The 25,916-nt window shown below is 46.7% G+C and overlaps 1 protein-coding gene across 4 annotated transcripts in view; it reads left to right on the forward strand.

Annotated features, from left to right (window-relative positions):
* Window positions 1–25,343, forward strand: part of LOC135054810 (oocyte zinc finger protein XlCOF6-like) — a 131,587-nt gene extending 106,244 nt beyond the window's left edge. For 3 of the 4 annotated variants that reach the window (XM_063958171.1, XM_063958170.1, XM_063958172.1), the window contains 3 exons: window positions 9,837–9,934; window positions 10,085–10,196; window positions 22,314–25,343. In XM_063958171.1, the coding sequence (XP_063814241.1) occupies window positions 9,837–9,934; window positions 10,085–10,196; window positions 22,314–23,989 (1,886 nt within the window). In that variant the 3' untranslated portion in view covers window positions 23,990–25,343. The remainder of the gene's footprint in view (window positions 1–9,836; window positions 9,935–10,084; window positions 10,197–22,313) is intronic. The other variant, XM_063958173.1, reaches the window with a different exon arrangement.
* The last annotated feature ends 573 nt before the right edge of the window (window positions 25,344–25,916 follow it).

Raw genomic sequence — 25,916 nt, forward strand, 5'->3', positions numbered from 1 at the left:
GATCTACTTAATAGCTTGCTGCTGTGCAAATAACTTGTGCTGTTAGAATTGTGCAGTATTTCTCTACAAGGCACTTATTTATGCAATAAGAATTTATTTTTTATTTTAGGTGAATATGCAAATCGTGATTATAAAAGAAGATGCATAGATTTCAAGCACTCCTATAAAAACAAATTCACCATTACACACCCATAGGTGGCAAAATGTATAAAGTACCGTTTTGTTTTTTTGTTTTTTTTTAGGTCTTTCACATATATGCAGATAGGACCAGATACATCAGACCTTTCTCAAATGGACCTACAACAAAAGGTGTCCCCCTTTCATATAGTTGAAAGAGCTAGAATACTAGAATAGCTCATAACGGGGTACACCAAAAAAGGAAATGGAATAGTGCACGTTATCTTTTTAAAAAGCACAGGTTTAATAGTACGTCAAACTTACAATAAAAAGACGAATTTTGCACATATATATCTCCCCACTGGCAAAACAGCAGGCATGGCGTGGAGTCACCCAGATGGACCTAGGCTGTCTTGGACACAAGCTCCGGAACCGGCATCCAGACCAAAAGCACGTCACCAGCTTACAGTCACCAGCTTGTTCTTTGGGTACATACAGGAGAGAGTTTTTACGCCTAACGCGTTTTGGATTGTAGTCCTTCCTCAGAGGCGTATAATAAACTCCCCCATCAATCCTATATTTATACCCTATCTAATACATACACCATCTGTTCTAAAATGCTGCTAAACGGCATCTGTCCATTCTGCGCAGTCACAGGGTTTTGGGTTTATGACCGTTTATGACCGAATGTAGCATTTTTTATCCCATCTCCTAAACAAGAAAATGTTACACCCCCAGACTCATTTTGAGGTTCTGTGTATTGAATCAGGAGCTTTTTGATCATGTGACTGATGGCATAAGATAAACATGGACATAATTAGTAGGTGACGCATTTGTGAGAATGGTTCAAGACTAGACAATAAAATGAAACCATAAGGTTCCAGATGTGGCTATTTCTGCACGGCATGGTAATAATTGTAAATTAACTATGTAAGCTAATGAGTGTATTACTAAACTCAATACAACCCGAGAGACTATGGGGTGTATTCAATAACTGTCGGAAGCTGTTGTCTTGTCGAAAAGACTGCAGCTTCCGACAGAAATGGTTCGGAAGGGGTTCCGACCTATTCAATAGGGGCTGATTTATTCCGACAAGTCAGGAATTCCCGACTTGTCGGAAAACACATGGATCGGCGGAATAGACGCCGATCCACGTGCTTCTGTCGGAAATGGGGCCAAATCCGACAGGTTTTGGTCCCCTTTCCGACAAACTCAATCCGACTTGAAAACAAGTCGGATTGAGGTGAGGAGACAACCAGTGCTGTGGGTGGCTGGGGAGCCGAGATCGACGACCAGCGGGGGGGGGGGGGGGGGGGGGAGCTGGCTACGGGGGGTGTAGTATGCCGGGAGCCCGACCGCCGGCATACCGACAGTGTGGCGAGATTCTCCCTCCAGGGGTGTCGTGGACCCCCACGAGGGAGAATAAGTGTCGGGTGGATCCCGACAGCCGGCATACTGAAGACCACCTGGCTGCGGGGGGACATGTCTGCGGCGGCGGGGGGAGGCGCTGCAGGGAGAGAGGTGCCTAACCGTCCCCCGGCCAGGCACCTCTCTCCCTGCAGCGCCCCCTCTGCAGACATGTCTCCCCGCAGCCAGCCCCTACCGCCGGCCACCTATCTCTGCTCCCCCTGCCTCCCGCAAGCACCTCTCTCCCTGCAGCGCCTCCCCCCGCCACCCCACACATGTACCCTGCAGCCAGCCCTTCTCGCTCACGGACGCCGTTCTCTGCTCCCCTGGCCGCTGCTACGGGACCCTGTATACGGCCAAATCCGTCTGACAGTCTGATTTGGCCGTCCATTGAATAGGGGTTGTCAGATCCATTCCGACAACTGCATGTCGGAATGGATCCAACTCTTATTGAATATACCCCTATGTATAACACTGCTGTATTGGTCGGATCAGCCTGTGGTAGTCATCAAGTCAGTTAATCATGTATATCTGCAGTAATGAAAATGGGAAGGTCCTCTAGCTTTGTAAAAGGTGCCCATTATGAATTTGTAACCTTATCCCCTTAGCTGAAGAGAACAAGTCCCACTTGTACTCTTCAGTGGTGGATATAATGCCCGCTCCCTCCCAAGCATACATGTGCAAAAGTTACCTTGTCCAGATGACCGGTGGGAACTCCCTGCAGCCGTGCTGCTGGATCTGGAAATACCGCCAACGTGCACATTTGTTTTTTTGTTATGTCCTTTTGTGTTACGCCATAAGGCTTCAGTTCTTTACCGCAAACTCAGTCTCAATGCAAGTGCTTTTTAGTTTAAATAAAGAATTCACAGCCTTGTGCTGACACCTCTTGAGTTGCTCACTGCTTGCGACAATAAGGTACCCTGTCACTGGAATCCTTCCCCAGAATACGAAAAGGTAACTATACATTATACACAATGCCTCCGTAACTAGCTAAGTGCAAGAGGCCAAGTACATGGTTCTAACTAGATGCTCCCATATTTCTCTAACGTCCTTGAGGATGCTGGGCCTCCGTAAGGACCATGGGGAATAGACGGGCTCCGCAGGAGATAGGGCACTTTAAGAAAGCTTTGGACTCTCGGTGTGCACTGGCTCCTCCCTCTATGCCCCTCCTCCAGACCTCAGTTTTACACAGTGCCCAGAGCAGGATGGGTGCACTGCAGAGAGCTCTCCTGAATTCTCTGCCGAGAAGCATTTTTGTTTGGATTTTTTCTCTACTTTTTTACAGGGAGCACTGCTGGCAACAGGCTCCCTACATCGTGGGACTGGGGAGAGAGGGGCAGACCTTCTTGTCTAAGATAGGCTCTGCTTCCTCGGCTACTGGACACCATTAGCTCCAGAGGGGGTGAACACAGGTTCTTACTGGGCGTCCACCCCCGGAGCCGCGCCGCCGTTCTCCTCACAGAGCCAGAAGAACCGAAGTCAGAAGACGTCAGGCGGCAGAAGCCTTCAGCTTCACTGAGGTAACGCACAGCACTGCAGCTATGCGTCATTGCTCCCATACACCTCACATACTCCGGTCACTGTAAGGGTGCAGGGCGCAGGGGGGGGGGCGCCCTGGGCAGCAACATAACTCCTCTATTATGGCAAAAGACAATATACATGTACAGGTGGGCACTGTACATGTATATAAAAGAGCTTCCGCCATATTTTAGTAAGTTTGAGCGGGACAGAAGCCCTCCGCCGAGGGGGCGGGGCTTCTCCCTCAGCACTCACCAGCACCATTTTCTCTCCACAGCACCACTGAGAGGAAGCTCCCCGGACTCTCCCCTGCTTACACACGGTGAAGGGGTGTTTAAAAGAGTGTGGGGGGGGGGGCACATAATTGGCGGATAACATATTATACAGCGCGGCTGGGGGAAAAACATTTTGTGTTGGTCTCCAGGGTCATTGCGCTGGGGTGTGTGCTGGCATACTCTCTCTCTGTCTCTCCAAAGGGCCTTGAAGGGGATACTGTCTTCAGAAAAGAGGTTCCCTGTGTGTGTGAAGTGTCGGTATGCGTGTGTCGACATGTTTGACGAGGAAGGCTTGCTTAATGTGGAGAGGGAGTGCTTGAATGTCAGGTCGCCGTCGGCAACGCCGACACCGGAATGGGTGGATATGCTGAATGTCTTGAATGCAAATGTCAATCTATTGCATAAAAGGTTAGACAAGGCTGAAGCTAGGGATCAGTCAGGTAGCCAGTCCATGCCTGTCCCTGTGGCGCCAGGACCTTCGGGGTCTCAGAAGCGCACCATATCCCAGATCGATGACACAGATACCGACACGGATACTGACTCTAGTGTCGACTATGAAGATGCAAAATTACAGCCGAGTGTGGCAAAAGGTATTCGGTACATGATTATTGCCATTAAAGAGGTTTTGCATATTACTGACACGAGGGTACACATGTATAAAGGGAAAAGGCCTGAAGTCACCTTTCAGTCCTCATTTGAACTGAGTGAATTGTGCGAAAAGACTTGGGAATCTCCGGATAGGAGACCACAAGTTCCCAAAAGGATTCTTATGGCGTATCCTTTTCCACAAACGGATAGGATACAATGGGAATCTTCGCCTAAAGTAGACAAGGCGCTGACACGCTTGTCCAAAAAGGTGGCACTGCCTTCTCAGGATACGGCTTCCCTCAAGGATCCTGCTGATCGCAGGCAGGAAATTACCATAAAGCACATTTACACTCATTCAGGTACTATTGTTAGACCGGCTATGGCGTCGGCCTGGGTTTGTAGTGCGGTTGTGGCATGGGCAGATTCCTTATCTACGGAGATTGACACCTTAGATAGGGATGCCATTCAAATGACCATAGAGCATATCAGAGATGCTTCCTTGTATATGAGAGATACTCAGAGACATTTGTTTATTAAGCTCCAGAATAAATGCTATGTCTATTTCTGCTAGGCGGCTCTTGTGGACCCGACAGTGGATGGGAGACGCCGATTCAAAGCGACATATGGAGTCCTTGCCTTACAAAGGGGAGGAGTTGTTTGGAGACGGCCTCTCAGATTTTGTCTCTACTGCTACGGCTGGTAAGTCGAATTTCTTACCTTATGTCCCACCGCAGCATACAAAAAAGGCACCTCATTATCAAATGCAGTTCTTTCGTTCCAATAAAAACAAAAAGGTACAGGGATCGTCCTTTGTTGCCAGAGGGAAAGGCAGGGGAAAGAAGCTGCACACAGCTAGTTCCCAAGAGCAGAAGTCCTCGCCTGCGTCTGCAAAGTCCACCGCATGACGCTGGGGCTTCCCGGGGGGAGGCAGATCTAGTGGGGCTCGTCTTCGGTTTTTCAGCCACGTCTGGGTTCACTCGCAGGTGGATCCCTGGGCATTAGAGATTGTTTCTCAAGGATACAGGCTGGAATTCGAAGACTTGCCTCCTCGCCGTTTTTTCAAATCGGCTCTGCCGGCTTCCCCATCAGAGAGGGAGCTAGTGTTGGCAGCAATCCAAAAATTGTATATTCAACAGGTGATTGTCACAGTTCCTCATCTCCAGCAAGGAGAGGGATGTTACTCAACCCTGTTTGTGGTACTGAAACCGGACGGTTCGGTCAGACCCATTTTAAACCTAAAATCCCTGAACATGTACTTGAAGAGGTTCAAGTTCAAAATGGAATCACTCAGGGCGGTCATCGCCCGCCTTTACGGGGGGATTGAATGGTGTCCCTGGACATAAAGGATGCTTACCTTCATGTTCCGGTATTCCCCCTCATCAGGCGTTCCTGAGATTTGCAGTGCAGGACTGTCACTACCAATTTCAGACGTTGCCGTTTGGGCTTTCCACGGCCCCGAGAATTTTCACCAAGGTAATGGCGGAAATGATGGTGCTCCTGCGCAGGCAGGGGGTCACAATAATCCCATACTTGGACGATCTCCCCATAAAGGCGAGATCTCGGGAGAAGTTGCTGGACAGCGTGTTTCTGTCCATGAAGACGTTGCAGTTACACGGCTGGATTCTCAATATACTGAAGTCCCAGCTAGTCCCTACAACGCATCTAACTTTTTTGGGCCTGATTCTAGACACAGACCAGAAAAAGGTTTTTCTTCCGGTCGAAAAGGTTCAGGAGCTCATAGCCCTGGTCAGGAACCTATTAAAACCAAAACAGGTTTCAGTGCATCATTGCACGCGGGTCCTGGGGAAGATGGTGGCTGCATACGAGGCCATCCCTTTCGGCAGGTTCCATGCGAGGACTTTTCAATGGGACCTCTTGGACAAGTGGTCCGGGTCCCATTTACAAATGCATCGAAGGATCACCCTGTCTCCCAGGACCAGGGTATCTCTCCTGTGGTGGCTGCACAGTGCTCACCTACTAGAGGGTCGCAGGTTCGGCATTCAGGACTGGGTCCTGGTGACCACGGACGCAAGCCTCCGATGCTGGGGAGCAGTCACACTGGGAAGAAATTTCCAATGACTCTGGTCAGATCTAGAGACTTGTCTCCACATCAACGTCCTGGAGTTGAGGGCCATATACAACGCCCTGCGTCAAGCGGAGGAATTGCTTCGGGAAAAAACGGTTCTGATTCAGTCAGACAATGTCACAGCAGTGGCTCATATAAACTGCCAAGGCGGAACATGGAGCAGAGTGGCCATGGCAGAAGCGACCAGGATTCTACGCTGGGTGGAAGGCCATGTAAGCACGCTATCAGCAGTGTTCATCCTGGGGGTGGACAACTGGGAGGCGGACTTACTCAGCAGGCACGACCTGTATCCGGGAGAGTGGGGACTTCGTCAAGAAGTCTTTGCACAGATCACGGGTTGGTGGGGACTGCCTCAAATAGACATGATGGCATCCCGTCTCAACAAAAAGCTAAAGCGGTATTGCGCCAGGTCAAGTGACCCTCAGGCGGCAGCGGTAGGCGCTCTGGTGACACCTTGGGTGTTCAGATCGGTCTATGTGTTTCCTCCTCTTCCTCTCATACCCAAAGTGTTGAGAATAATAAGAATAAGCAGGGTCAGAACAATCCTCATTGTTCCAGATTGGCCACAGAGGACTTGGTATCCGGAGCTGCAAGAGTTGCTCACAGAAGATACGTGGCCTCTTCCTCTTAGGCAGGACCTGCTGCGGCAGGGGCCCTGTCTGTTCCAAGACTTACCGCGGCTGCGTTTGACGGCATGGCGGTTGAACGCCGGATCCTAGCGGAAAAAGGGATTCCGGAGGAGGTCATTTCTACCCTGATCAAGGCTAGGAAAGACGTGACGTTAAAACATTATCACCGTATATGGCGAAAATATGTTTCTTGGTGTGAGGCCAGAGCTGCTCCTACGGAGGAGTTCCATTTGAGCCGTCTACTTCACTTCCTTCAAACAGGAGTGACTTTGGGCCTAAAATTAGGGTCCATAAAGGTCCAAATTTTGGCCTTATCCATTTTCTTTCAAAGAGAATTAGCCTCTCTTCCTGAAGTACAGACTTTTGTGAAGGGTGTGCTGCATATTCAGCCTCCCTTTGTGCCTCCGGTGGCGCCTTGGGATCTTAACGTGGTGTTACGTTTCCTCAAGTCACCTTGGTTTGAACCACTCAAAACTGTGGAGTTGAAGTACCTCACGTGGAAAGTGGTCATGTTGTTGGCATTGGCTTCGGCAAGACGTGTTTCAGAATTGGCGGCTTTATCACATAAAAGCCCATACTTGGTTTTTCACGTGGATAGGGCAGAGTTGAGGACTCGTCCTCACTTTCTGCCAAAAGTGGTCTCATCTTTTCATGTGTACCAACCTATTGTCGTGCCTGTGGCTTCACGGGACTTGGAGGATTCCGAGTCCCTGGATGTGGTCAGGGCTTTGAAGATTTATGTGACCAGAACGGCTAGAATCAGGAAGACTGAAGCGCTGTTTGTTCTGTATGCGGCCAACAAGGTTGGCGCTCCTGCTTCAAAGCAGACTATTGCTCGCTGGATCTGTAATACGATTCAGCAGGCGCATTCTACGGCAGGTTTGTCATTGCTTAAATCGGGTAAGGCCCATTCCACTAGGAAAGTGGGCTCTTCTTGGGCGGCTGCCCGAGGGGTCTCGGCATTACAGTTGTGCCGAGCAGCTACTTGGTCGGGGTCTAGCACCTGTCAAAGTCGAAAAATATCATGATGCATACCCCTTGTACTAACCCCTCATGCACATGCACGCTGCTCGTGCACCTGTTCCCCCGTGCGTGCACATACCCGCAAGTTGCGTAAGATCGCTCCGGCGATCGTGTGCATGAGATGTGTAATTATGGCGGAGTTTGTGAGCGTGTAGCGTGCGACTCGATCGTAGCATATTTAACCCAAATAGTGCATTTTATAGTTAATATTCCCCTAGACCATGTCAGCGAGTATGATTAGTTTAAACTGTTCCTGGACAGAGAGATTCCTCTTTGCATGATAGGAAGGGTCAGATAAAGGTTGAAAGGTGGTGTCTAGTATCCAGCTGTAGAGTATTTTAAGAGTAACATTCCGGTGTTAGTTAGGAAAGGATCGCCTGCTCCTGCGTATAGTTATGTACAGAAGTAGATTATGAACATTAACTGTATTTGCTGTAAATTACACATGCGGCTGGAATCCTGAGGATACCACCCACAAGAGCAGTTGGGGAAAGACGCAGCCCACCTGTTCAAATCCACCTATGACCTTTGCTGTAATGTAGAGACACATCCCTGTGTCCAATGAACAATGAGATTACAGGTACCATTGTATTGTGAATGTATGTTGTGTATATAAAGACCACTGTTGCCTGGCCAGCCTCATGTCTCTGAAGGCTTTCTACCTGAATAGCTGAGGACTGGATTCCAGGTCGCACATGCAAAAGATTCCCCACGTATGTATATTCTCTGTAGCCATTGTTCGTCTTATTCTCTGTTATTCTGTTAGATTTCTGTGTTAGCTTGTAGTGTATAACTTGTATTGTTTTCCCCTTTTTCTCTGAATAATCCACGGCAGTGTTAGAGCTGCTGTGGTTTTTAACCAAACCCGGTGTTGTGTTTTCACTTTCCTGCAAAGGGCTCTCTTATCGTCTCAATCGCTCAAACAGCATACACATTGTTAAGGTTTTTAAGCGTTACATCATTACAGTATTTGACTACTAAGGTTTAGAGTATAAGTATATTCTTACTGTGTTTTATTAACAAGGTTTAAAGGTTATCAACTGTGTGTGCGCCCGCTGTGTGTATTCCGTACACTCAGCGGAGCGCGTGTACGCCGAGTGCGTACCACATGCGGGACTCTGTACGCAAATAGCGTACAAAGTGCGTAGCACGTGCACGTGGTCTGGCGGCCATAGCGGCTCCACGGTAATAGTGTATAGCTTTATGTTTAAAGATAATAATTGACTTTATCACACCTTTGCAAAGTTCTATAAGTTTGATACCCTGGCTGAGGAGGACCTCCTGTTTGCTCAATCGGTGCTGCAGAGTCATCCGCACTCTCCCGCCCGTTTGGGAGCTTTGGTATAATCCCCATGGTCCTTACGGAGTCCCAGCATCCTCAAGGACGTTAGAGAAAATAAGATTTTACTTACCGGTAAATCTATTTCTCGTAATCCGTAGAGGATGCTGGGCGCCCGTCCCAAGTGCGGACTTCTTCTGCAAGACTTGTATATAGTTGTTGCTTACATAAGGGTTATGTTATAGTTTATCGGTTGAACCGAGGCTATGTTGTTGTTCATACTGTTGACTGGGTAGTGTATCACAAGTTATACGGTGTGATTGGTGTGGCTGGTATGGATCTCGCCCTTAGATTTACAAAAATCCTTCCTCGTACTGTCCATCTCCTCTGGGCACAGTTTCCCTAACTGAGGTCTGGAGGAGGGGCATAGAGGGAGGAGCCAGTGCACACCCAGAGTCCAAAGCTTTCTTAAAGGGCCCTATCTCCTGCGGAGCCCGTCTATTCCCCATGGTCCTTACGGAGGCCCAGCATCCTCTACGGACTACGAGAAATAGATTTACCGGCAAGTAAAATCTTATTTTTTATGGCGCTGCTCAAAATATTTCACGCTGTTAGATATGTGGAGACACTAGACATACATTGTTCCATATCTTTTTGAAATGTCCTAAAATCATTATTGGTAGACCTATCCTATTATTCAAAGAGATTACTGGTCTTTACATACCCACTGATCCTGCCTACTCATTGCTCTATTACAAGAACTTTAAGGTTTGAACATGCAACAATTGCTTGGCTATATATTGTACATAGTAAATGCAGCATATTTGTCTCAAATTATGGCTTGCATAGGATACTGTCCACATAATGTGAATCGCATAAAGAGAATGTAATCAGTCACTGTGTGTCTCCTACAGATGGACCCAGTAACAGAGATACCGCAGAGAGATGTCCCCGTCCTCTTTATTCCCAGGACTGTACAGAGGAGAATCATTGGATTCCACAGGAAGATCAGGTAGATGGGCTTTAGGGACTCACAAACTACCAAAGTGACTTATCATTATTATATGATGGTTAGAAAAGCTGTATGTCTTATGCACTGTTATACTGGTTCATCTTGCCTAATGAAACCAAACATTACTTTATTGTTTTATGGGTTGTATAGGGTGATGACCTGACTGATATCAATATAAAATATATAAAGAGAGAAGAAGAGACGTATGTGTGGGGTGACCAGCAGTGTAAGGAGGAGGAAATCCTTACAGATACCAACACAGGTGAGTAATAAACACTTACTTACTACAGCAGTCTCTTATTCTATACCCTCGTCTGTCAGTACAAAGTAATGAGGAAAAACTATGTGCACAGTGGGGGAGTCAGGAGCAATCGCAGAGTCATAATCTCTTCTCTTTACGTCATTTCATGATCTGCTACAAGCCAAGAGATCTATCCAGATTCCCTAAGATTACTAACTGCCTATCACAACACACAAACTCCAGCTTCTTGTGCCCCCACACACAAATTTAACCCCACACTCATTGCACAATAGCTCACCATCTGTACCATGCTGCATTCTCCTGCTTTCTCTTGAAACTGTACTCTATTATCTGCCCTCGCCATTCTAGATATTTCCTACTTTGCTCTACTGCTTTGCCCTGGTAATGTCATCTCCCCTCTTAGTGCCTTCCTGCAAAGACGCTTCAGCCTGAGTAGTAGCTTGACTCTGTCTACTTGGCTGTGGCATATAGAGGCTATTTTCTAAAGTTCAAGGGGTTAGTGTGGGGGCAGCGACAGCATTGGGCTCAGTCACTGATTAAGAAAGTCAGCTGCCCCATAATACTGGTTTGGCAACGTGTGGTTTTGACATGTTATCATTCTGCATGTTGGGTGGAGTTGTACAAAGTGGCGTGCGATCTACAAGTCATTGTCCATGCAGTGCGCTTGGTATTGTCCTTGCGTTATATTTTAAGCCAATGTTAAATCTGTGCAAGTGGGGTGTGGTATGAAAAGTCAACATTCAGAATGTCAACTTGGGCTTTAGGTCAACACCACTGTTAAAAAAAATAAAAAATTATCAACATAATGTCGACACCAGAATGTCAACATAGTTTCTCTATCGTCCTAGTGGATGCTGGGGTTCCTGAAAGGACCATGGGGAATAGCGGCTCCGCAGGAGACAGGGCACAAAAAAAGTAAAGCTTTAGGATCAGGTGGTGTGCACTGGCTCCTCCCCCTATGACCCTCCTCCAAGCCAGTTAGATTTTTGTGCCCGGCCGAGAAGGGTGCAATCTAGGTGGCTCTCCTAAAGAGCTGCTTAGGAAAGTTTAGCTTAGGTTTTTTATTTTACAGTGAGTCCTGCTGGCAACAGGATCACTGCAACGAGGGACTTAGGGGAGAAGAAGTGAACTCACCTGCGTGCAGGATGGATTGGCTTCTTGGCTACTGGACATCAGCTCCAGAGGGACGATCACAGGTACAGCCTGGATGGTCACCGGAGCCTTGCCGCCGGCCCCCTTGCAGATGCTGAAGTAAGAAGAGGTCCAGAATCGGCGGCAGAAGACTCCTCAGTCTTCTAAAGGTAGCGCACAGCACTGCAGCTGTGCGCCATTTTCCTCTCAGCACACTTCACACGGCAGTCACTGAGGGTGCAGGGCGCTGGGAGGGGGGCGCCCTGGGAGGCAAATGAATACCTATTTTGGCTAAAAATACCTCACATATAGCCTCCGGAGGCTATATGGAGATATTTAACCCCTGCCAGAATCCGTTAAGAGATGGAGACGAGGCCGCCGAAAAAGGGGCGGGGCCTATCTCCTCAGCACACAGCGCCATTTTCCCTCACAGAAAGGCTGGAGGGAAGGCTCCCAGGCTCTCCCCTGCACTGCACTACAGAAACAGGGTTAAAACAGAGAGGGGGGGCACTAATTTGGCGATATGCTTATATATATATTAAGATGCTATAAGGGAAAACACTTATATAAGGTTGTCCCTATATAATTATAGCGTTTTTGGTGTGTGCTGGCAAACTCTCCCTCTGTCTCTCCAAAGGGCTAGTGGGTCCTGTCCTCTATCAGAGCATTCCCTGTGTGTGTGCTGTGTGTCTGTACGTGTGTGTCGACAGGTAGGAGGACGATGTTGGTGAGGAGGCGGAGCAATTGCCTGTAATGGTGATGTCACTCTCTAGGGAGTCGACACCGGAATGGATGGCTTATTTAGGAAATTACGTGATAATGTCAACACGCTGCAAGGTCGGTTGACGACATGAGACGGCCGACAAACAATTAGTACGGTCCAGACGTCTCAAAAACACCGTCAAGGGTTTTAAAACGCCCGTTTACTTTAGTCGGTCGACACAGACACAGACACGGACACTGAATCCAGTGTCGACGGTGAATAAACAAACGTATTCCTTATTAGGGCCACACGTTAAAGGCAATGAAGGAGGTGTTACGTATTTCTGATACTACAAGTACCACAAAAGAGGGTATTATGTGGGATGTGAAAAAACTACCATAGTTTTTCCTGAATCAGATAAATTAAATAAAGTGTGTGATGATGCGTGGGTTCCCCCCGATAGAAAATTATGGGCGGTATACCCTTTCCCGCCAGAAGTTAGGGCGCGTTGGGAAACACCCCTTAAGGTGGATAAGGCGCTCACACGCTTATCAAAACAAGTGGCGGTACCGTCTATAGATAGGGCCGTCCTCAAGGACCAGCTGACAAGGCTGGAAAATATAATAAAAAGTATATACACACATACTGGTGTTATACTGCGGCCAGCGATCGCCTCAGCCTGGATGTGCAGAGCTAGGGTGGCTTGGTCGGATTCCCTGACTAAAAATATTGATACCCTTGACAGGGACAGTATTTTATTGACTATAGAGCATTTCTATATATGCGAGATGCACAGAGGGATATTTGCACTCTGGCATCATGAATAAACGCGATGTCCATAACTGCCAGAAGATGTTATGGACACGACAGTGGTCAGGTGATGCAGATTCCAAACGGCACAGTATGGCCGTATAAAGGAAGAGGACTTGTTTGGGGTCGGTCCTTCGGACCTGGTGGTCACGGCAACTGCTGGAAAATCCACCGTTTTTTACCCTAAGTCACATCTCTGCAGAAAAAGACACCGTCTTTTCAGCCTCAGTCCTCTCGTCCCTATAAGATCATATCTGCCCAGGGATAGAGGAAAGGGAAGAAGACTGCAGCAGGCAGCCTATTCCCAGGAACAGAAGCGTTTCACCGCGTCTGACAAGTTCTCAGCATGGCGCTGAGACCGTACAGGACCCCTGGATCCTACAAGTAGTATCCCGGGGGTACAGATGGGAATGTCGAGACGTTTCCCCTTCGCAGGCTCCTGAAGTCTGCTTTACCAAGTCTCCCTCCGACAAGGAGGTAGTATGGGAAAAAATTCACAAGCTGTATTCCCAGCAGGTGACAATTAAATTACCCCTCCTACTACAGAAAAGGGGTATTATTCCACACTATATTGTGGTACTGAAGCCAGAAGGCTAGGTGAGACTTATTCTAAAAAAAATTTTTTGAACACTTACAAAGGTTCAAATTAAGATGAAGTCACTCAGAGCAGTGATAACGAACCAGGAAGAAGGGGACTATATAGTGTCCCGGGACATCAGGGATGCTTACCTCTATGTCCCAAATTTGCCCTTCTCACTAAGGGTACCTCAGGTTCGTGGTGCAGAACTGTCACTATCAGTTTCAGACGCTGCCGTTTGGATTGTCCACGGCACCCCGGGGTCTTTACCAAGGTAATGGCCGAATTGATGATTCTTCTTCGAAGAAAAGGCGTCTAAATTATCCCTTACTTGGACGATCTCCTGATAGGGGCATAGTCCAGGGAACAGTTGGAGGTCGGAGTAGCACTATCTCGGATACTGCTACAATCAGCACGGGTGGATTCTAAATATTCCAAAATCGCAGCTGATCCCGACGACACGTCTGCTGTGCCTAGGGATGATTCTGGACACAGTCCAGAAAAAGGTGTTTCTCCCGGAAGAGAAAGCCAGGGAGTTATCCGAGCAAGTCAGGAACCTCCTAAAAAAAAAACAGTGCATCATTGCACAAGGGTCCTGGTAAAAATGGTGGCTTCCTACGAAGCAATTCCATTCGGCAGATTTCACGTAAGAACTTTTCAGTGGGATCTGCTGGACAAATGGTCCGGATCGCATCTTCAGATGCATCAGCGGATAACCCAATATCCAAGGACAAGGGTGTCTCTCCTGTGGTGGTTATAGAGTGCTCATCTTCTAGAGGGCCGCAGATTCGGCATTCAGGATTGGATGCTGGTAACCACGGAGCCCAGCCTGAGAGGCTGGGTAGCAGTCACACAAGGGAAAAATTTCCAGGGAGTGTGATCAAGTATGGAGACTTTTCTCCACATAAATATACTGGAGCTAAGGGTAAATTTATAATGCTCTAAGCTTAGCAAGACCTCTGCTTCAAGGTCAGCCGGTATTGATCCAGTGGGAAAAACATCACGGCAGTCGCCCACGTAAACAGACAGGGCGACACAAGAAGCAGGAGGGCAATGGCAGAAACTGCAAGGACTTTTCGCTGGGCGGAAAATCATGTGATAACACTGTCAGCAGTTTTTCATCCCGGGAATGGAAACTGGGAAGCAGACTTCCTCAGCACGACCTCCACCCGGGAGAGTGGAAACTTCATTGAGAAGTTTTTTCCACATGATTGTAAACCGTTGGGAAATACCAAAGGTGGACATGATGGCGTCCCGGCTGAACAAAAAACGGGACAGGTATTGCGCCAGGTCAAGAGACCCTCAGGCAATAGATGTGGACGTTCTGGTAACACCGTGGGTGTACCAGTCGGTGTATGTGTTCCCTCCTCTGCTTCTCATACCTAAGGTGCTGAGAATTATAAGACGTAGAGGAGTAAGAACTATACTCATGGCTCCGGATTGGCCAAGGAGGACTTGGTACCCGGAACTTCAAGAGATGCTTACAGAGGTCTTATGGCCTCTGCCGCTAAGAAGGGACTTGCTTCAGCAAGTACCATGTCTGTTCCAAGACTTACCGCAGCTGCGTTTGTCGGCATGGAGATGGAAAGCCGGATCCTAAGGGAAAAAAGGCATTCCGGAAGAGGTCATTCCTACCCTGGTCAAAGCCAGAAAGGAGGTGACCGCACAACATTATCACCACGTGTGGCGAAAATATGTTGCGTGGTGTGAGGCCAGGAAGGCCCCACAAAGAAATTTCAACTCGGTCGTTTCCTGCATTTCCTGCAAACAGGAGTGTCTATGGGTCTCAAATTGGGGTCCATTAAGGTTCAAATTCGGCCCTGTAAATTTTCTTCCAGAAAGAATTGGCTTCAGTTCCTGAAGTCCAGAAGTTTGTCAAGGGAGTATTGCATATACAAAACCCTTTTTTGTGCCTCTAGTGGCACTGTGGGATCTCAACGTAGTTCTGGGATTCCTCAAATCACATTGGTTTAAAACCAGTCAAATATGTGGATTTGAAGCATCTCACATAAAAAGTGACCATGCTCTTGGCCCTGGCCTGGACCAGGCGAGTGTCAAATTGGTGTTTTTTTCTCAAAAAAGCCCATATCTGTTTGTCCATTCGGACAGGGCAGAGCTGCGGACTCGTCCCCAGTTCTCTCCCTAAGGTGGTGTCAGTGTTTCACCTGAACCAGCTTATTGTGTGTGGTGCCTTGCACCTACTAGGGACTTGGAGGACTCCAAGTTGCTAGAAGTTGTCAGGGCCCTGAAAATATGTTCCAGGACAGCTGGAGTCAGAAAATCTGACTCGCTGTTTATACTGTATGCACCCAACAAGTTGGGTGCGCCTGCTTCTAAGCAGTCGATTGCTCGTTGGATTTGTAACACAATTCAACTTGCACATTCTGAGGCAGGCCTGCCACAGTCTAAATCGGTTAAGGCCCATTCCACAAGGAAGGTGGGCTCATCTTGGGCGGCTGCCCGAGAGGTCTCGGCATTACAACTCTGCCGAGCAGCTACGTGGTCAGGGGAGAACACGTTTGTAAATTTCTACAAATTTGATATCCTGGCAAAAGAGGACCTGGAGTTCTCTCATTCGGTGCTGCAGAGTCATCCGCACTCTCCCGCCCGTTTGGGAGCTTTGGTATAATCCCCATGGTCCTTTCAGGAACCCCAGCATCCACTAGGACGATAGAGAAAATAAGAATTTACTTACCGATAATTCTATTTCTCGGAGTCCGTAGTGGATGCTGGGCGCCCATCCCAAGTGCGGATTATCTGCAATACTTGTACATAGTTACAAAAATCGGGTTATTATTGTTGTGAGCCATCTTTTCAGAGGCTCCGCTGTTATCATACTGTTAACTGGGTTTAGATCACAAGTTGTACGGTGTGATTGGTGTGGCTGGTATGAGTCTTACCCGGGATTCAAAATTCCTCCCTTATTGTGTACGCTCGTCCGGGCACAGTACCTAACTGGCTTGGAGGAGGGTCATAGGGGGAGGAGCCAGTGCACACCACCTGATCCTAAAGCTTTACTTTTTTTGTGCCCTGTCTCCTGCGGAGCCGCTATTCCCCATGGTCCTTTCAGGAACCCCAGCATCCACTACGGACTCCGAGAAATAGAATTATCGGTAAGTAAATTCTTATTTTTCTGCTTATTTTAGCCTGACCCTTAATCCAAACCTAACCCTAAAAATGTGCGAAAACAAAAGCTAATTCTAAAACTGTGCAAAACCTAAACACAAACCTAACCCTAAAACTGTACAAAATCTAAACCAAAACCTAACCCTGAAAATGTGCAAAACACAAACCTAACCCTGAAAATGTGCAAAATCTAAACCAAAATCTCACCCTAAAAATGTGCAAAACCTAATCACAAACCAAAACATAACCCTAAAAATGTGCAAAACACAAACCTAACTCTAAACCAAAATCTAACCACAGAAAATGTGCAAAACCTAACCCTAAAAATGTGCAAAACACAATCCTAACCCTGAAATGTGCAAAATATAAACCAAAACCTAACCCTGAAAAATGTGCAAAACCTAATTCTAAATAATGTGCAAAACCTAACCCTAAAAAATGTGCAAAACCAAACCCTAACCCTAAAAATGTGCAAACGTAAACACAAACTAAAACTTTACCCTAAAAATTTGCAAACCTAACACTAAAAAAGTGCAAAGTCAACCCAAAAATCAAATCCTAACCCTAAAAATGTGCAAAAAGTCCATGTCGATATTCTGACTGTCGGCATTAAGAACCTGTCATACCCGATACCCAGCAAAAGTCCTATGCGCTATATGTACATTTAAAATTGTAATGACGTGTTTTGTAGTTTGCAAATTGAACTAAAACACTTGAACATCGTTAACTCACTAATAGTATGAGAATGTGCTCCTCAGTGTAGAAAAATTATCTATTTCTCTAGCATCCATAAGGGATATTGGGGAGACTTAGTACGATGGGGGTATAGACGGGGTCCATAGGAGCCGGTGCACTTTAAATTTCTTCAATGGGTGTGCTGGCTCCTCCCCTTTATGCCCCCTCCCACAGGCGGTTTAGAAAAAGTGCCCTCAGGAGAGGATGCACATCTCTGCAGCTCCAGAGAGTTTTCTTCAATTTCTTTTAAACTTTTATTTTCGGTATGCTGTTTCGGCAACAGCATACCTGCACTGTGGGAGTTAGGAAGGGGGCGGTCACCGGCCTTGGGAGGTGTCAGAGCTGCTTCCGCTGCTGCAGGACCACCGTCTTGAGAGGTTGTTTGTTCAGCGGGGCACAACGCCTTACTTGTCGCAGCACGCCACACACCCCTAACACTAGCCTGAAGGTGACTACAGTGGTGAGTACAAACCGGGGGGGGCCCCGCTAGGGGGGACCCCCCCCGGTTCAAGGTGTGGCTAACAAGCAGGGGAGGACACAGGACCCTCCTAGGGGGGACCCACTATAGCCCCCCTGTGTAGACTGGCTAGAGGTGGCTTAAACTAGCACTTGTGTGATGTTTATAAGCACTTTAGGAGACATTGCTAGTATAAAAAACTCTGTAGCTCCGACGCCATTGGGAAGGGGGGGTGGAGCTACCTCAGAGCGGGACCAGTGGCATTTTGGCGCCTTCCTCTGCTTACTGCAGCAGGCTCACACATTTCCTGACACACAAGACACGCTGGAAAACTGGTACAGGGTGTAGCAAAGGGGGGGAGCCACTATTGTACACTATCTGTGTCCTATGCAGGACAGAAATCCAGAGGTTTTCACTGTGACATAATAAGCTGACAGCCTCACTGGGGCTGTGTATCTGGGGTGTGCTGGTCTTCTCTCTGTATCTCCTCTCACATACAGTAGGGGCAGGCTTGCTAGGTATTACTGTCTGTGTGCATGTGTATGTCATTGTAATTTACAGTGAACATGGGTAAACACAAGCTATGCAGTGTATGACACAACAGATTATCTCCCTTATCTGATTCTATTCATGTGAACAATGCAGCCAATCTTCATAACTCGGTAAGGGGGCTGGGGGGGGGGGGGGGGGGGAGTTACGAGCCTTCCTGGCTAGGGGCTCTTAAAAATATGATGTCTGATAGGTCATCACAACTCACTGCTAATGTTAAAAAAAAAACAACTCGGCTACTACAGCAGGCTGTTGCAGACTTGCCTGCCAGGGCAGATGTTACACAGCCCCCCCTCTCTCACTCAGGACCACAAAAGCGTGGTTTACCTGCTCTACTCTCTGATTCAGATGAAGAGGTACAGGAGGATGGGGAGGACTTGGATCCCTTTAGTGGGGATTCCACTTCTGCTCAGGGTATTGAACCCCTCATTCTGGCTTGATGGGATGAGTTAAAGCTCCCTTTAGAGGAAGCTGCGTCACAGCAGTCGTTTCTCTTTACACAGAACAAGCCTAATGTCACTTTCCCTGTTTCTGCAGCATTAGATGACCTGTTTAAGTTAGCCTGGAAAAATCCAGACAAAAAATACCAGTTGTCAAAAAGATTTTTGCACACTTTCCCATTTGCTCCTGAAGGTAGGAAATTCTGGGGAGAACCCCCGGGGGTTGATGTATCAGCCTCTCGACTGTCTAAAAAGGCGGTGCTGCCTGCCTCGGGCTTCTTTACCATATAGGACCCTGGGGACAGAAAAATAGAGACTACACTAAAGTCTATCTACACAGCAGCAGGTGTATCGCAAAGGTTGGTCATAGTGGGTTGCTGGATGACCCATGCCATTCACACGTGGGCTTCTCAAATTCACGAGGGCCTCCGGGGATATGCCTCTGGTCACTATGGTGACTCTCCTGAAGCACATTCAGGACACTGCACACATCCTGTGTGACTCGCTCAAGGAGATGGGCGATATTAATACTAGGACCTCTGCCATGGCAGTGTCGTAGCGCAGGGCCTTGTGGTTGTGTCAATGGATAGCAGACGCTGAGTCCAAGCGCAGTGTGGAATCTCTCCCCTTTTCTGGGGAATGTCTCTTTTGGGTTGAGTTGGATACATGGATTTCTAAAGTTACTGCGGGGAAATCCACGTTTCTCCCCTCTGGGGCCTCGCCGGTTAGTCGTTCCTACCCGGGGCCGTCTGTTCAGTACTTTAGGTCTAACAGATTTCGATCTAGAGCCAGAGGTGCCTCCAATGCGGCTAGAGGCACCAGAGGTAAGACCAGAAGACCTGCAAACACCGGTTCTCAGGAACAGAGCACCAGTTCAGCTTCCACTAAGTCCTCAGCATGACTGTGCCCACCCACCCCGAGGGTATCTCGAGGTGGGAGCTCGACTGTGTCACTTCAGCCGCATCTAGGAAAGCTCCTGCCAGGATACCTGGGTAAAGGACCTAATTTCCCAGGGCTACAAGCTGGAGTTCGACGGTGCTCCTCCCCAACGATTTTTCAAATCAAGCTTGCCAGCTTTGGAGGATACGCAAGTTACGTTGCAACAGGCCATCCAAAAGTTGGTCCAGTCCCACGTCATTGTTCCAGTGCCAATACAACAACGGGGAAAGGGTTATTACTCCAACCTGGTTGTGGTACCGAAGCCGGACGGTTCGATAAGGCCCATTTTGAATCTAAAGTCCTTGAACCCTTATCTCAGTGTTTCCAAGTTCAAGATAGAATCCTTGAGAGCAGTGGTTGTGGGCCTGGAAGAACAGGAATTCATGGTTTCCTTGGATATCAAGGATGCCTACCTTAATATTCCAATTTGGCCACCTCATCAGGCTTATCTGAGGTTTGCCCTACTGGACAAACACTACCAGTTCCAGGTACTACCGTTCGGCCTGTCCACAGCTCCGAGGGTATTCACAAAGGTAATGGCGGAGAGGATGTTCCAGCTATCCCTTACCTGGACGATCTCTGACAAAAAGCAGAGCCTGCATACAAGAGGTGTCAGATACTCCTCTGGGTGGAAAGAAATACAAGAGCAATGTCAGCAATCTTCATTCCGGGAGTGGACAACTGGGAAGTGGACTTCCTGAGTCATCACGATCTCCACCCGGGGGAGTGTGGGGGCTCCACCATCAGGTGTGTCAGCAGATCACCGATCAGTGGGGCTGCCCACAAATAGACACAATGGCTTCTCGACTCAACAAGAAGCTTCACTGGTATTGCTCACGAACCAGGGACCCTCAGACGAGGGCAGTGGATGCACTGACGTTGCCTTGGCCTTACTGGCTGGTCTACCTGGTTCCTCTGATTCCGTTGCTCCTAAGGGTGCTCAAGCGAATCGGAAATCAAGGATTCCAGGCAATTCTGATTGCCCCAGATTGGCGTCGGAGGGCGTGGTACGCGGATCTTCTGGACATGTCCGTCGAAGACCCTTGGCCTCTACCACTAAGAAAAGATGTTCTTCAACAAGGACCGTTCGTCTACCCGGACTTATGGCGACTTCATTTGACGGCATGGAGGTTCAGCAGAACATCCTAGCTCATAAGGGCCTTTCCAAAGAGGTTATTGCTACCATGGTTCAGGCCAGGAAACCTGTGACGTTGAAACACTATCATCATATCTGGAGAAAATATGTCTCTTGGTGCGAGGAACACACGGAATCCGCCTGCAGAGTTCCCCTTGGGATATTTCTTACATTTCCTGCAGGCTGGTGTGGATAAGGGCTTAGGTCTGGGTTCCATTAAGGTCCAGATTTCAGCTCTCTCGATTTTCTTCCAGAAGAAATTGGCAGTGTTGCCAGAAGTTCAGACCTTCTTGCAAGGGGTACTCCACATACAACCTCCTTTTGTGCCACCTACAGCACCCTGGGATTTCAATGTAGTGTTGGAATTTCTACAGTCCTCCTGGTTTGAACCTCTGATAACGCTAGAAGACAAGTACCTCACATGGAAGACGGTGATGTTACTGGCCCTGGCCTCTGCTAGACGTGTCTCAGTATTTGGGGCCTTATCGTGTAAAAGTCCATACTTGGTCTTTTACAAGGACAAAGCGGAGCTCAGGACTAGGCAGCAGTTCCTGCCGAAAGTTGTCTCTGTGTTCCACCTCAATCAACCTATTGTGGTTCTGACACTTCTGCTCCTCCGGAGGCATTGGATGCTGTGCAAGCCTTAAAGATCTATGTCAAGCGAACGGCTCAGATCATAAAGACGGATTTCTTGTTCATGCTCTATGATGCGCACAAAAAGGGTTGTCCTGCTTCGAAGTAGTCCATTGCTCATTGGCTTAGGCTTACTATCCAACAGGCCTATGCGTCGGCAGCCTTACCTGTTCCTAAGTCTCTGAAGGCCCACTCTACAAGATCGGTGGGCTTTTCTTGGGCGGCTGCCCGTGGAGTCTCGGCCTTGCAACTGTGCCGAGCTGCTACATGGTGGGGGAAGAACACTTTTGTAAAATTTTACAAGTTTGATACCCTGGCCAAAGAGGATTCCCAGTTTGGGCAGGCGGTGCTGCAGCAGTCTCTGCACATTCCCGCCCGTTCTGAAAGCTTTGGGACGTCCCCATCGTACTAAGTCTCCCCAATATCCCTTATGGATGCTAGAGAAAATAGGATTTTAATTACCTACCTGTAAATCCTTTTCTCGTAGTCCATAAGGGATATTGGGCGCCCGCCTCAGTGCGTTGACTTTTCTGCATGTTCTGTTTTATATGGTTACCTGTTCAGCTGTTGCTGTTTGTTGTGTCTAGCTGTTGGTGGTTGTTTTATGTTCGTGGTGTATAAATCTCACCACTTGTTATGTTCCTTATCTCAAGTATGTCCTTTCTCCTTCTGGCATTGTTTTACCTATAACTGCCTCTGGGAGGGGGCATAGAGGGGAGGAGTCAGCACACCTAGTGAAGAAATTTGAAGTGCACCGGCTCCTTTGGACCCCGTCTATACCCCCATCGTACTAAGTCTCCCCAATATCTCTTATGGACTACGAGAAAAGGATTTACCGGTAGGTAATTACAATTCTATTTTCCTTACATTTATTTCCAACAGATGGGCGCACAAACAGGAATATCTCTGATGAAATTCTTATTTTATCTCCAGATGTTAAGAAAGAAGATAGAAACAGCACACAAGGTTCTGCAGGAGAAAATCAAATCACTCTAAATACACATCCAGTACATCAGAGTGCAGATAGATCATCTGATCCCTCTAATCATGAGAAATGTTCTCCTGGTAACTCCGATTTTGCTGGACATAGTACAGCTCATAATGATGATAAATTATTTTCTTGTTCTGTATGTAGCAAGAGTTTTATACATCAGTCTGCCTTGGTTAGACATCAGAAAACTCACACAGCTGGGAAACCATTTCAATGTCCTGAGTGTGGGAAATGTTTTACAAAGAGATATATTCTTGTTAGACATCAGAGGCTTCACACAGGCGAGAAGTTATTTTCATGCTCTCAGTGTGGAAAATGTTTTACAAGTAAATCTATTCTTATTACACATCAGAAATTTCACACAGGGGAGAAACCGTTTCCGTGCTCTGATTGTGGGAAATGTTTTGCACGGAAATCAAATCTCATTGAACATCAGACACTTCACACAGGTGTGACACCTTTTCCATGCTCTGAGTGCGGGAAATATTTTACACGGAAATCAAATCTCGTTGAACATCAGAGACTTCACACAGGTGAGAAACCATTTCCATGCTCCGAGTGTGGCAAATGCTTTACTTATAAATCAAGTCTTGTGGAACATCAGAGAACGCACACGGGTGAGAAACCGTTTCCATGTTCTGAGTGTGGAAAATGTTTTACATATAGATCAGCTCTTGCTATACATCAAAGAAGTCACGCAGTGGAGAATCAGTTTCCGTGTTCTGAGTGTGGGAAAGGTTTCACACAGAATTCAGATCTTGCTAAACATCAGAGACTCCACACAGGTGAGAAACCATTTGAATGCTCTGAGTGTGGTAAATGCTTTACATATGAATCACGTCTAATTCTACATCAGAGCATTCACGCACCTGAGAAACAATTTCCATGTTCTGAGTGTGGGAAAAAATTTACACAAAAAACAGATCTTGTTGAACACCAAAGAGTTCACACAGGTGAGAAACCCTTTCTGTGCTCGGAGTGTGGGAAATGCTTTACATATAAATCAAGTCTTATAGAACATCACAGAACTCACACAGGTGAGAAGCCATTTGCATGCTCCGAGTGTGACAAATGTTTCACGTGGAAATCAAATCTTGTTGAACATCAGAGACTTCACACAGGAGAGAAGCCATTTCCATGTACTGAGTGTGGGAAATGTTTTGCGCATAAATTAGCTCTCATTGTACATCGGAGACGTCACACGGGTGAGAAACCATTTTCATGTCCTGTGTGTGGCAGATGTTTTGCTCATAAATCCCATCTTACTGAACATCGTATTACTCACACAGGTGAGAAACCGTTTCCATGTTCTGAGTGTGCGCAATGTTTTACACGCAAGTCATCTCTTGTTAAGCATCTGAGACTCCACACAGGTGAGAAACCATTCCCATGCGCAGAGTGTGGGAAATGCTTTACATATAAAGCAAGTCTTATGGAACATCAGAGAATTCACACAGGTGAAAAACCGTTCTCATGTTCTGAGTGTGGGACCAGTTTCACATATAGATCAGCTCTGGTTACACATCAGAGAACTTGCACAGTTGAGAAACAATTTCCATGTAAGTGACTTGGGACGGTTATGATGGGCATTCTAAGATTTCCTATCGACGTGTGCTGAGGTCTGAGTGGCAAGCAGGGGAGTTTTTACTGTACCTGTGGGATCTGAGGTCTTGTGGATGCAGTTTATGGCAACTAGGATACTCTGGAGCAAATTAGTGGAATTTTGGATGGAATAATGTGAGCATGCAGAGGTCATTTTGAGACGGTGGTTTCATTTTTTTGTAAATCATGGTTAATTTGTGGCCCTTTTAAGGTTAAAGGGCCGCACAATGCAGTTCTTGAAGTATATCAAATTGCCTGTCATAGTGTCAAACTGAAGAAAGTTAATGATAAAAATTAGTAACTTAATGGTTAAAAAAAAAAATTATATCTATTAGACTGATTGTGAAATGTTCAAAATGGAACAATAAAATGCAAATAATGAAAAGTGAAAGCAGAAATGGGTACAAGACTGAAGGCAAGTGTAGTACAAATGAACCTTTAGAAAAGCTGTATGTGGGTTACGTCCAGTGCATTGTAAGGTGAAGACGGAAACAGTAGATTAGTGTGTGAGCCACTAAGTCTTATGAGAGGATGAAAATACTGTTTGAAGGAACAAGGTAAGAGGAGGGCAAACTTGAAGCAATGAAACGCGTAATAATATGGCGTGCACATGTGATAGATATATATATATATATATACATACAGTATGGATCTCTCTGTTGCAATTCTTGTTACTTAGAAGTGAAACCAGTCTGTATTGAACAGGAGTTAAAAAAAAAAAAAAAGGTGAATGAGATAATAGGAGCTGAAAGTGAAAGAGGGAAATGTATTTAAGTGCTTTCTACAGTATTTTCTGGCTGCACATTGCTTCATTTTTGCAACTGATATGTAATGATTTGAATATGTTGATAGGTTTCTTCATCCTTTATATATTGGGATTAGAACAGGGCTATTTATCCTTCTGAGGAACATGCAAGTCTGTACTGAAACGCGTCAAGGTCCCTTAACTTGTTCACACTGTTGCAGCAAAGGCTTTTCTTCATCTAACATCAAGAATTACCACCACCCAGACTCACCGTTACTGATTTAACATGGGACAGTAAAAACTGACTGTATCGGATAATCCAGCTATTAGTGCAATAGGATGTGTTAAACAGCACAGCTTTGCAGTCAACCTCTTCCTGGACATTAAAGGATCTTTTACGTGTTCACTGCCATAGACATGTTTCTCTACATATGATCTCTAATGATAGACATTTTGTTCCATAGAAGCTGTGATTTCATTTAAGAGCCTCCTGATTTTATGACTCTTTAATTCCCTCTTAGCTGCTAACAGATTCACAGAAGTCTCTTTATTATGTTGATTTTTTTTTCTTTTAATAAATTTATGTAAAAGAAATGTCCTGTGATTAAGTGTGTTTAATTGTGGAGAGCAGACAATTTTTGTTTAGTTTTTGTTTTGTGTTCTTGGATATCTCACACATTCACACCCAGGTGCTTCACAGTTTTTGACACTTTAAGGGGGGAATCCATTTACCCGTGAAGGGTGCAAGTTTTGTTGCAGAGGCCCCTTCTAGTGCTTGACGCAAACATTTTTGCTAGTGTACAAATAATATTGATATTCCTAACAAAGCAAAATCAATACAGGTGCTTATGGTAAAAATTCTAATATAAATTAATTTAATAAATGTCACTGACCTAGGTTGGGGGTGTTGTGAACTCGGGGGTTCTCCCGATGGTAGGGGAGAGGAACCACAGTTGGGTCGGAACTGGGATGGCTTGATATAGGTCTTCCTCATACAGGACTCTGACAGTAAAGCTTGGTGAAAATATTAAAGGACTTTATTGCAGGAAGGGGGCAACACAATGTCACATAACAAAGAAGGAGCGTATGGAGAAATGTCCAGAAAGTACTTGTGAGTGATGGTAAAAGATACTGGTGACTGAAGAAC

Source organism: Pseudophryne corroboree, chromosome 3, assembly GCF_028390025.1.
Source record: "Pseudophryne corroboree isolate aPseCor3 chromosome 3, aPseCor3.hap2, whole genome shotgun sequence".
NCBI lineage: Eukaryota > Metazoa > Chordata > Amphibia > Anura > Myobatrachidae > Pseudophryne > Pseudophryne corroboree.